This window comes from Crocuta crocuta, unplaced genomic scaffold (genome assembly GCF_008692635.1).
Source record: "Crocuta crocuta isolate KB4526 unplaced genomic scaffold, BGI_CrCroc_1.0 scaffold1307, whole genome shotgun sequence".
NCBI lineage: Eukaryota > Metazoa > Chordata > Mammalia > Carnivora > Hyaenidae > Crocuta > Crocuta crocuta.
In genome coordinates, this window is record NW_027533394.1 from 429,070 (window position 1) to 441,024 (window position 11,955).

Consider the following 11,955-nt stretch of genomic DNA (forward strand, 5'->3'; position numbering starts at 1 on the left):
GGGGGGTACACAGAGAAAATATGTCTTCTTGACAAGGAAATACAATTGGTTCCTAGACTCTCCATTCCTTTGGATAGTTTTGGTGACATGAGATGTCATATAGGAGTTTTATCTAACTGATGGTGAAGTGGCCCAGAGAAACAAACAAGGGCTTTGAAGGGGGATGATTAGCTAACTTCTAAGCATTGGTTGGTCTCTGTACTTATGAAATGGGGAGGGCACCTATGCAGCACTGAAAAATTGTTGAGATTAAAGGAAGATTATGTGTTTTTATATAGTGCCTGGCACAAGGCAAGCCCTCAACAAATGGCAGCAATGATTATTAAAACAAAAACTGAACTAAGTTCTAGGTCCAGCTCCATCACTTACTAGCCACATGACAAAGCCACTAAAAATTTCTGTACCCCAGCTTCTTCATCTGTAAAATGGGAATCATACAGACCACTGAAAGTTTTGATAACTAAATGAAATAATGCACAAAAATCATGAAAAGTAAAAAGAACGTCACAAAATTATTCACTGGACAACTCTCAGAAATACAAGACTCAGCACTAATGGTGAAGAAAGACCTACTTGCTCTCTCAGAGTACAGATTTCATCTAGGCTGTGACTGCCATCCCATTTCCATCCCTAAGAGTTGGTTGGGTTCAAGCTCCTCACCTTGGCCAACTGAATGAGCGTGTCCAAAACATGTCTGCAGACAACAGGAGCAGCCTGGGGGTGGATGTGGACAGTAGAGCCACTGCTTGCATGCTTCTCGGTATGTTTGCGACCCCCTGAACGTTGGATCTGGAATATATTAGTCCTGCAGCCTAGGGCTGCATCCATGGATACTGAAAGCCAGGAAAGCTGGTTGGAGCTCTTAGACTCCATCTTGTGTAGAAGGTCCAGGGGCCGGTTCTCATGGCTGCTTGACCCACAGCTCTTGCTTGATTTTTTACCCTTCTCCTCACTTGAGGAGAGCTTGGGTGTTTCAATGCATAGTTCACTCTCACTGCTGCGCTGCAAAATAGACAGCAGGCTGCGGATGACCCAGTGGCGAGTCTGGGCATGGTAGCAGAGATTTCTCAGTACTCGGTGTAGACGGCTTGTATTAAGCTTTGGCTCATCCACGAAAAGTAGGACCAGGAGACAGGATAGGGCTTCGTGGTCTAGGAGGAGTCGTCCTCGGAGGCGGAGGAGTGTGTCCACATTACTGCTAGAAGGCCTGGAACAGAGCGTAGCTTCTGGGTAACACTTGAGCTAGAGTGCTGGGATTAGGTAAAAGGCCTGGGTATGCGGGATGAGCTGCATACCTCCCAAAGGAGGCATAAGAAGGGGACGTGCCTACTCTAATGGCTCTTAATATTAAGAGCTGCCCTCTTATGTGGTGTCTACTGGGTACCAAGCACTCTACAATGTCCTATCAGTTGGTATGGGGCTGCTGAAGACTAAAGAATTGCCCATTTTTGAGGTGATGAACAAGAGGTTCAAATAGGTTAAGTGACTTGCCCTACATCACACGATGTCCGTATCATCAGTTGTTAAAATTGGACTGCACTTAAAGTCTTAAAAAAAAAAGAATGTTTATTTCTGCCTTCTCTAGACCACCAGGGGGTTGCCTGCCTGCCTCATAGGGACTGATCAGTCCCTTTACATTTTGGCATGTTGGGAGCAGTCTGCTTCAGCCTGAGTAGTAACGAACTCCTGTTCTTCCATGGCCTAGATGTTACAATCTCTAGGCAAATGACTTTCCTTATTACAACCACAACTTGCTGCCAGCCTGCCTTACTTTGTGATTATGGTCTATAGCAGCTACACCAACCCAAAAGTGCGACTTTCTGAAGGGGAAGTCCAAAGATCTGGCTCCCCACTCATTCAAAGCAACACCTAGAGAGAACATTGAGTCTCTCTGCCTATAAACTGAGGGAGCTGGACTGGCAATAGATGGGAGAGATGATATGGAAAGATGAAAAAAGATGAAGGTACCTGTTATGGCTGCTGCTACCCCCCATCTGAAAGGTGCCACCCCTCTGCACAGCAAGGCGAGTATACTGGACTCCACGGTTGCCACTGAGGCGACTGGTGAAAGCTGGAAGGAAAGATATAGGATCTGAAACTAAGGAGGCGAGTGGTGTGCCGGGTCCAAGGAACACACAGGCTCTATAAACAACAGAGCCTTGTATATCTAAATCCAAACATTTCAGAGCCCTCCCACTTGCCTCCCTCTGTACCCGGGCTTCGGAGAATGGCAGAGAGTGCAGAGGTGCTACTGTGGCCAAAGAGCCGCTCATGCATGAGTTGTCGCTGCCGGGCTTCTTGCTCTCGCCTCAGGGCTTGAGCCTCAGCTGCAATGTCAGGTGGCATTACAGCCAACACACTGTCCTCCATGTCCTCTAGGACACTACGGCGCAGGTCTGAGGGCAGGGTCTGGATGAAGGTCACAGGGTCCATGGGGGTGTCTGAGCTAGCATTCTGTGCCAGTTCCCGTCGCTGTTGCTCAGCTCTTTGCTGTGCCAGCACCTATAGGGCAAAAGACGTCAATGGGGGCATACCCACACCCAGACAGCCTGGTCCCACCAGCTCCCTGCTCACATACTTCCTCCTGGATAGCTGGAGGCAGGGCGGCCAAGAACTCAGGGCTCACTTCGGTCACACCAGGATTCCCCACCACTGCAGGAGCTGAGTTATTTGCTGAAGGGGCAGTCCGAGTAGGTGGACGAATGCCCAGCTGGTTCTGCAGGACTTCCCGGCGAATGTCATCAGGTAGAGCAGCCAGGAAAGAGGGGTCCACACCTTCGGGTAGACTGATACCTGAGGGAAGGTGCAAGATGTGAAGGAGCTCACACCACTACTGATCCTTAAGATGTACTTGAGTAAAAAAACCCATGGCCTTGCTTGTGGAGAACGAGCTTTGTCTGTCTTCACTGCACACAAAGGACAGAGGACACACAGAAGGCCTACTCACCTTCCCTAAGCTCAGAAGAGCATGTTATATGTCAGATTCTATGTGTACACTGTCACTTAACTTTCATAAAGACCCTACAATGTGGCTGTTATTACTTCCTCAGTATCAATGAGGATCAGAAGTTACATAACACCCCCAGGTTCTGAAGGTTGGTGGTTCAGAGGGGGAAACCTGAATTAAGATCTGTTTGACTCTAAAGCCTGGGCTCATCCCATCATGCAGCATTAGCATGCCCTTACTGCTAGTCCTCCCACACATATGCCGCCTTCTATCTGGATACAACTGTTTGACGGGTGGGCATTTCCATGCCAAAGGCTACAAGAAGCCTAAACAACCCCAGGGTGGCCTGAGCACACATGGAGCTCACCTGCAAGGGGATCTTCTTCTTCACTGCTTGTTGAAGGCAGTGGCTCTTCTAGGATTCCCCGGGAATCTGCTCCAGAAATGGCCACAGCAGAATCTCTGGTGGAGGAACTCTCAGAGGATGCAGGGGGAGAGCTGAAGAAAATAAATTTCAGGTTGTTCTTTGTATTAATGTTTTCCTATTTATAAAATACTCCTACAATATCCCTTTCTCATAGAAGCTATGTTGACCTCCCTAGTGCACCAAGCATGTGCAGTAGCTAACAAGTCTGCACGTGGCTTGCAAGACCCGCCATCACATCCTGCCCTCTTCTTGCTCTGTACACAATACTTACCTGTCCTCAGGGGGTGGGGCAGGTTCCCCTGACCCATCACCCCTGCCTTGTACTTCTGTCACAACTGGTGGGGCATCCCCAGGAGTGGAGCTGCCTGCTGTGGGCTGCTCAGAAATGCCAGCTGCTGAGGTGTCACCCACAGCTTCCTCTAGGGTACAGGAAGCCAGGCTACTGGTGTCCATAGGAGAGCCTTCCAGTTGACTGCTGACAGCTGTCAGTGCATCAGAATCTTCAGCTCTCTCTGGGGAAAGAGAGGCTAGGAGGAAGTCACATGGAGAGGTTAGATCTCTGCCTAGAAGAGGGGGCTGAATTAAGATGCAGCCGATTAAGGGAGCCTGTCACTTTCAGATTCCCTGCAGGTAACATTTATACATGTGTGTTGGTTCTATTTATCTAAATAAACAAGGTTCCTTGAAGAAAAAACTCCTACACCTTAAGGTTTTTCCAGAGCACATCATAGGCAGCATGGTACAAAGCAGGAATAGTAATCAGGGTTTCAATTCATCCCGTTGGAACACTGCAGAGAAAAATCTTGAGACCCCATTTCAAACTAGTGGGAAACAGTGCCATGAGATAAATGGTGTCTTCCAGGATGGGAGAGCTATATGTGTGTGTGGGTCACATGCTTGCCATCCCTGAAGGATGCTGAAGGAGAGCAAGCTTTAAAGTCACCCAGATCTGGATTTTAATCTCAGCTCAACCACTTACTGAGTGATCTTCGGCTAAAAATTTCCTGTGAGTTTCAGTTTACTCATGGAGATAACAATGCCTACTTAGGAGGGTTATTTTTGCATGCTCTTCTGTGACTGAGCCAGCCAGGAGGGTTGTTTAATTACCTCAATAAACTGTTGGCACCATCACTTGTATCATTAGACACTCACTCAGATATATTATCACTTGAAGACACAGAGAAGAAACCTCAGCTTTAGGAAAGCTAATGTGCAAGGTGAGAACATACTCTTTGAGAACGTAAGCTTCTATTATTTCTCTAAGGAGAGTAAAGAGAAACTACAAAGATGTCCATTCTCCACTCCTGATTTGCACCCCACCCCCCAACCACCAAAACCTTTAAATTCTACTCACTTATAGTGGGAGCTGGGGACAACTCCATCTGAGTCGTTTCTGCTTCTCCACTTGGCCTTGTGGAACCCAATTCCTCTGGCTCTACAGGCATCAATAGCTGTGTAGAGCTCGACCCTTCGCCAGCTGGGGATTGCAGCTCTTGAGGAATCTCTCCCAAGGCTGGTGGGGGTGGGAGTGTTTGCTGCTGTTGTGAGGGCTGCAGAGTGACAAGGGTCTCTTTGGACTCAGATGTTGCATCGGTTGAAGATGGGGTTGTTGGGTAGCTGTCAGGCATAGGAGTCCCATCTTTCTCGAAAAAATGACAATGGGGGTGTTAAGGGGCAATCAGCCAAGAACCCAGGGAACCACTCAATCAGCCCATGTGGCCTGACAAGTATCCCTGCCCACCCCCAGGCTACAATTGTTCCTAGAACAGCTCGTGGCTGGTCTGGTATACCTAGGATGAGGGCTAAGGCACAGTGCTATCTTAGTCTCAAGAACTGGAGATCTGAATCTTTGTAGATCCTATGAACTAAATCTTTCTGTGCCCTGGGTGGAAGGGTAAAGAGTTCAGATCACTTTATAATGATATTTGCCTCACCCTAAATATCACCTATTCCCTNNCCTGATTATCCAACAAATATCTACAACTCTGATGGAGGCAATGGGGCTAAGACTAAGTATGAATATGCCACACACCAGGGAAAGTAGTAAGTTGTATAGTTATCTTCTAATTGGGGTCTAAAATCCCTACCCCACAACAATACAACTTACTACCTCACCCCAGTATGAGCAGAATCCTCTAGCAAGGGTAGCAGCAGGCAAAAGGCCCTTTTACCTGATGACAGACCCTTTCAAAGACCTTTCATTAGATTAAAGGCACCAGGACACCTACCACCCACTTTCACTGCTTTAAAAAAAATACCAGGTAGGCTTTAGTATAATCATTTTGCAACTCAAATGCCAAAGGAGACAAAGTACAGGGAAGCGGAAGAAAGTTCTGAGGAAATAGGGGTGGGGGAGACATAATACCACACAGACCAGTTATTAGAATCATGAAATAGCTACGGACATTAAGATTAGAAGGAGGAATACAAAACATCTAGTAGTTAATACCATTTAGCCCACAGAGCTACCTTCCCCAAAAGCAGACTGCTAAAGACTATATCCGTAGATTTCTAGATTCCACAGACCCACAAAGTTTACATAAAAAGGAAAAAGTAGGAAGAGACTAACATAGGTTTACCAACTTTTAGTTTAGCCAAATAAAAAAGAATCCCATCAATATCACTTAATAAAAATATTTTGATAACAAAGACCTAGGAAGGACATAATCTCTTCTTTAAATTGAATAAATTTATCTTTCAGAAAAACTCATTAATCCCTCTTTATTTTGTTCATTTCCACTAAGGACTGGCGTTTGGGAACCAGTGCCATCAGGTATTCTCATAAAGCACCACATCATGGTGGTCACCAAAGGGGGCAGGACATGCCAGAATGCAGCACAACATGATCAGAGTGAGAACCTGAACAGAGCACGTCGGAGGGAAAGTATGCCACCGTAGGAAAGACAGTAGACTGTATAGTTATCTCCAAGATGGGGTATGACCCTAAAACTATACAATCTACTACCTCATCCCACAGAGCACCAGTATTCATCTTCAGCCCACCTGGGCCAGCTACTTGGGTCAGGAAAAAGAGCCAACCAATTAGCAAGAATGTGAAAAGGAGGGTAGAGTTACCTGAGAGGTTCTGTTCAGTGGAGTCATTGGTCTTAGATGCAGTACACTGGAAAGAGAAGGGACAGACCAATGTGAGACTTTGAAAGCACATTAAGATAGGGGTCAACTATAATAGCCACCATCCCCCACATAAGCCACCTAAAAGTTCAATGACCTGGATGGAAGAAGAGCACTTTAGTGTGCAAATGTATCTCCAATTTCTCTAATATATACTTGTATTCAAGGATGGCTTGGGGAGAGGGGGAACTTCCAGAGGGCTGGGCAGGGCATAAGACATGACCTAAACACAATCATGAGGCCAAGAAGAATTTCTAAAAGTTTCATCTCTATTTCCCTTCCTTGGGTTTATTTTGTCCACTCCAGCTTTTTAAATCATATGCCAGGCTTGCTTATCTATCCCTTTTCACATGTTTGAAATGATGTTATTGTTTATATTAAGCAAAACTTCCACACAAAGTTATTTGTCAGATCAAGCTTGTTATCCTAACTGAACATTTCGATATCCTTAATCTAATTATCTTAACTGGTCAATGGAAATATAAGTCTTTCAACTCTTTTAATTTCTTTATATTTCTGTTAACTTTTTACTTCATATATTTTAAAGCTAATATTGTTTAAAGTCCCAAGAGTTTCAAAACTAGTAGCTTCCTTCTAAACCAAAATCATGCTAGAGATTTTACAAATTGAAAAATCAAGCCTTAGAAAATGACATGTGGTGATGGGGTTCAGGGTAGGAACATTTCCTGACCTGAACTTATTCAAATGACGGAATGGGGCCATCTTGGTAAGGCTGCCCCCCACACTTAAGTCAATTCTCAGAGTGAAGTGGAATTGAACCACCAAGAGCATGGGCATAATCAAAGTCATTCTTAATCTAGCTGCAGACACTGAAGGTAGAGATTAAACAGTGTGACTAGTAAGGTCAGGAGCAACTCTGGTTTTTTCTCCAGTTTTCCCTAGCAAGAAGACAATGGAGAAATACTTTTCCCTCTGGGTTTGAATTCATTTTCCTAAAAAACATATGAATGTATGGTAAATTTGGAATGAATCATTTCTCAGGTTCAATATGAACATCCCAGGACTCTTCAATGACTACTGAAACCACATGAAAGTAAAGGCAGAGACAGCCAAAGGTGAATTCTTCCAGCCCTTGCAAATCACCTGCGCACTCTGATCTCTGTTCTCCTTATCTTCTTTGCCTTTGTCAGTTATTTTTGTTTCTTCCTCAGCCAATTGTTTCCTGCGTTTCTCCCGTCTTTCTTCCAGCTCCTCATCCCTCAGGAATTCCAGATGATTGACAATGGGCACTTTAACAACTGGATCAAAGAAACAAAGATTAGAGGTTGCTCAGGGGAAGTGGGGGAGGAAGCCAAGAGGCAGAGCTTGTGGCCAGAGAATGAGGGCAACATCCTCCCATGCACTCATCCCAGCTGTGGAAGACTTACTACTACTCAGATAACCAAGCTGCCACATACCTGAAACACAGTCATGCATGCTCTCAGCATCAAGAACTTTGCATTCCTCTGTCCAGCGGGTTAGGGCTGTGGGGATGCTGGACAGGGTCCCTGTAAGGGAACAAAACAGAGTGAGATTCTTTGCCTGGTCATGTTGTCATCTGATGCAAAAACTGCCATATTTTTCTAACAGGACCCAATGTCTTATCACAAGGTTTGGCACATCACAGGTATCCGGAGATAGTAAAGGTTTTGACCTTGGCTAAATTATCAAGTGGTTTTGGCTCCTATAAAATGTGGTTTCTCCAGGCAGGGCAGATAATGTCTTTCTTTCCCTCAGCAGGGAAAAAGTATGTGAAAAAGCAATGTTACTTTCCCTTTAACCACACAAACTTGCCTGCTTGACTGGTAGCTGTGCTCTGGTCATGGAAAAAGTCATCCAGCAGCTCATCGTCAGATCTGGCAATGATGTGGACATCATCGTTCCCCACCAGGAGGCGGGCTCGGCCTCGGCTTTGTAGAGGAAGGCTGCTGCTCAGCTGAAGGATGTCAGCAGCAGCGGAAGGACCAAGCAACCTGTAGGGTGATGGTGGAGTGCCATGGTCACTGCAATCCATAGGTGTCTTGCAATCTGTTGTTGTGATCCTTTCTGTAACCTCTAGGAAATGCTTAATGTGATTATAGACTTGGTCATACCTAAATCTGTTTTGTTTTTTTTAAAAATTTATTTAGGTAAATCTCTATACCCAAACACAAGGCTCTAACTCAAGACCCTGAGATCAAGAGTCGCATGCTTCTCCACCTGAGCCAGCCAGATGCCCCACTAAGTATAAGTCTTAGTTATCTTTCTAATCATTTCATCAGTTTTTGAACTTTATTTGGGTTGAAGTCACGTATTATTCCATAGTTCCTTGTAGAGTGTCACTGATAACTCCAGGAACCATGTTAGGGTATATAATATCTCTCTTGTATACCAACTGTTGCCTGTACATGGACTATTATGTCCTTTTCTCTCACTAAACTCTAAGCCTGAGGGCAGAAATGCCATCTTGTTTACATTTAAAGTGTTAAGTGTTTGGCATATGAGATGCTTCACTGATTGCTGAATGTACACATATGACATTGAAGCAAAAAGATACAATCTGGTATGCCCCAGAATGCTGCACATATAACCCACAAAGAAATGGGACAAATGTAACTCACCTCTGGAGTATAAGAGGAGGGTTGGGCTGGCGATTCCCAGGGTAGTGAACATGAATGGTGTGGCCTGTATTGGCTGTCAGCTGCCTTAGGGTTCTCTGACTGCGCCCGATGCCCTGGGTGAGACGTGTTGTGGAGGAGCCACTGCCCAGCGTCAGAGAACTGTGGTCTGCATGGCGTACCATCAGTGGGTGAGTGGTAGGGATATTTCCTGGGGATGGGGGGATGTCTGCTGCAAGGACAATATGTAAAGGGGTCAGTGCCAAAAAGAAATTTCTTCCTTGGTTGTTCAAACAGAGCCATGTCTCCTGGGCCTTACTTCCTCACACGGAAACCTGAGCTTTGTCCTTTCTCCCTCATTCCCACACCTCATGTATAATCCGTGACGCTACCATAGCTTATGCCACCTAGATGTTGCAACAGCCTCCTAACTAGTACCTTCTCCCAATCCATTCTCCACAGTTCAGCCGCAGTGATACTTTTAGACCCCTCAGAAACATGCTACTCCCTCCACCTTGAAGACTCCAATCCTCTCCCCCTTTTTTACTTGCTCTTTTGTTCTTGGCCCAGATGTCACTTACTCAGATTCTAAGATTGGCTTAATAACCTTTTACTCTGGGCTTTCTTACCACACTACAATGTAATGCCTGCTTACTTATAATTCCTAATAGACCATAAGCTCCTTTGAGGGAAAGGACTGTTTTCTTGTTCACTGCTGTATCCTTAGTACCTAGGAAACCATAGGTATCCTCGAACATTTGTTCACTTTGATTTACTAAATGAAGGGAGGCTCAACATAAGGAAGACTGATGGAAATCACAAAAATGCAAAGAAAGTCACAGACTAGAAGGCATCTTGAAAATTGTGTAATACAACCCATTTTTTTTTCTTTTTAAAACTTTTCATTTACAGGTGACAAACTGAGGCTCAAAGAGGTAAGAGACTACTTGGCCAAGACAATAGACCAGAACAGTTCAGTATTTTCTGCTATATTATGCTTGTGATTTGGGGTCAAGACCTGCCTTCTCAAGACAGCTTGATTTTAAGAACTAGATGCTAAAAGTGAACTGTGACGTTGATGGGGGAAAAGGGAAGAGATTCACTCTCTCCTCCGAAAAGATGCGTCCTTGATGAACAGAGTGAATGTGTTCAAATCTACTCCCCAATGCCAAGCTCAAAGGCGTTCATCCAAACTCTCAAGATCCAGTGTTACAGACATAAGAATTATTGATTGCCCTGTCACTGTAGGGTGCACGTGGGTGCATGATGCAATCAGCCTTGGTCTCACTTTAAAAAAAAAAAACAAAAAAGACACTCAAGCAAATCATCAAGTTGTCCAGGCTCTAAAACGGCTGCCTTTTTACTGAGGTGGAGAGAACAAAAAGCAGCCTCTCACAATTCTTTCTTCTAAGTATACATTTATTGAGAGAGATGGATTCAGATATCCCTTGCCCCAGGAAGTCAGCATAGGAAAAGAAGTGCTGTCTGTATCGGATTGATAGCTGCTCTGGTTCACTGCTTGGCTTACCCTAGAGAAGGGTATAAGAATCAAGAGATAAAACCCAGCTGAGCCCCTGTGTCTTACTAGCACTGGAGAACATGTTGTCAAACTCAATGATGAGATCATCCTCCCGGTCAAAGCGCTCAAATCGGACCAAGGGAGAAGCGTTCATATCAGGGTAATCCTCATCCAATTCCATTTCAGAGCCATCGTCGTCATCGTCTTCATCTCCCTCTTCACCTTCATCATCCTCCTTAAGGGGAAAATAGGAGATGGAGAATTGCTGGAGGTAAGCGTTTTCTGAAGTCTGGTGTCATGGCCACATTTGCACATGAGGGAGGGAGGCGCTGAGGCTAGCAACCCAGACTGTTGGTTTTCTCCAGCTCTGTGTTCCCATGGAAGAGGTTGTCTGAACCAACCCAAACACAGTCCCCCCTCACCTGATCATCTTCCTCATCTTCCTCCTCCTCCTCCTCTTCATCCTGACTATCATCCTCATCCTCGTTACTGCCACTGCTGTCCTCTTCCTGAGTGTGCTCCTCCTCATCCTCAGGGTCCAGGATATTCATGGAATCTAAAACAAAGGGAGCACATTGGAGGACTATACTGAGTAGCTAGCAAACAGGCTACTGTGCAGGCCGGCAGATTGAGTGGGAAGGCGATGGGGTATCTGACTCTAGGAGAGGAAGAACCAGATCTGGGGTGATGTACAGACTTAGTGAGCCAGCCCTGATTTCCTGAGAGTGCCAATCAATGCATCAACACGCTGAGCAGGGTGGCTGAATATGGAGGCTGGCTATAGGGTGGTGCTTCAGGAGCCATGGTCTAGGACTTGGCCAAGTCTGCTGGTGCCCCCTTGCCTTTCCAGCCCTACTTTGCTACTAACTACATCCTGTTGGTAAGAGGGAATCTGGAGCGATGATAGCAGGTGGGTGAGAAGAAAGCGAACCAAGTAAGAAGTGACAAACTTTCGGGCAAGCAGTAGTAACATGTTATTTGAAAAACTGGCTGAGGATAAAGTGGATGGTGTATGTCAGCGCATGCAGACAGATGCTTCCTTATTCTGCACATGTGGGCAGCTGCCTCCAGGAAAACCCTAGTGTAGTGTCTGTCAGACGTGCAGGGCAAGAAGGGAGGCCTTTCTGGCCTCGGCACTCTCACCTTCTCGGTTGGCCTGCAAGGTGGAAGCTTGGCTGAGGTTGGAAGGAGCTTCATCCATCAGCACGTCCTCTTGTGATTCATCCTCTCCACTTCTGCTCACTGAAGGTTACAGAGCAGAGCCTTCACTGAACAACAGAGGACTTCCCTTTCCAGATTGGGTGTGTCTAAAGTAGCTATGTATCCCCAGCAG

The 11,955-nt window shown here is 45.6% G+C and overlaps 1 protein-coding gene across 1 annotated transcript in view; it reads right to left on the reverse strand.

The window, feature by feature from the left end:
* HUWE1 (HECT, UBA and WWE domain containing E3 ubiquitin protein ligase 1) overlaps positions 1-11,955 on the reverse strand; it is a 75,536-nt gene that overhangs the window by 24,301 nt on the left and 39,280 nt on the right. The window contains exons 23-37 of the mRNA XM_077748287.1: positions 11,766-11,864; positions 11,045-11,178; positions 10,689-10,857; positions 9,107-9,335; positions 8,301-8,479; positions 7,925-8,014; positions 7,611-7,765; positions 6,450-6,495; positions 4,729-5,013; positions 3,646-3,886; positions 3,315-3,445; positions 2,579-2,793; positions 2,214-2,502; positions 1,969-2,071; positions 661-1,207 (exon numbers count right to left, since the gene is read on the reverse strand). Of these exons, the coding sequence (XP_077604413.1) occupies positions 661-1,207; positions 1,969-2,071; positions 2,214-2,502; positions 2,579-2,793; positions 3,315-3,445; positions 3,646-3,886; positions 4,729-5,013; positions 6,450-6,495; positions 7,611-7,765; positions 7,925-8,014; positions 8,301-8,479; positions 9,107-9,335; positions 10,689-10,857; positions 11,045-11,178; positions 11,766-11,864 (2,912 nt within the window). The remainder of the gene's footprint in view (positions 1-660; positions 1,208-1,968; positions 2,072-2,213; positions 2,503-2,578; positions 2,794-3,314; positions 3,446-3,645; positions 3,887-4,728; positions 5,014-6,449; positions 6,496-7,610; positions 7,766-7,924; positions 8,015-8,300; positions 8,480-9,106; positions 9,336-10,688; positions 10,858-11,044; positions 11,179-11,765; positions 11,865-11,955) is intronic.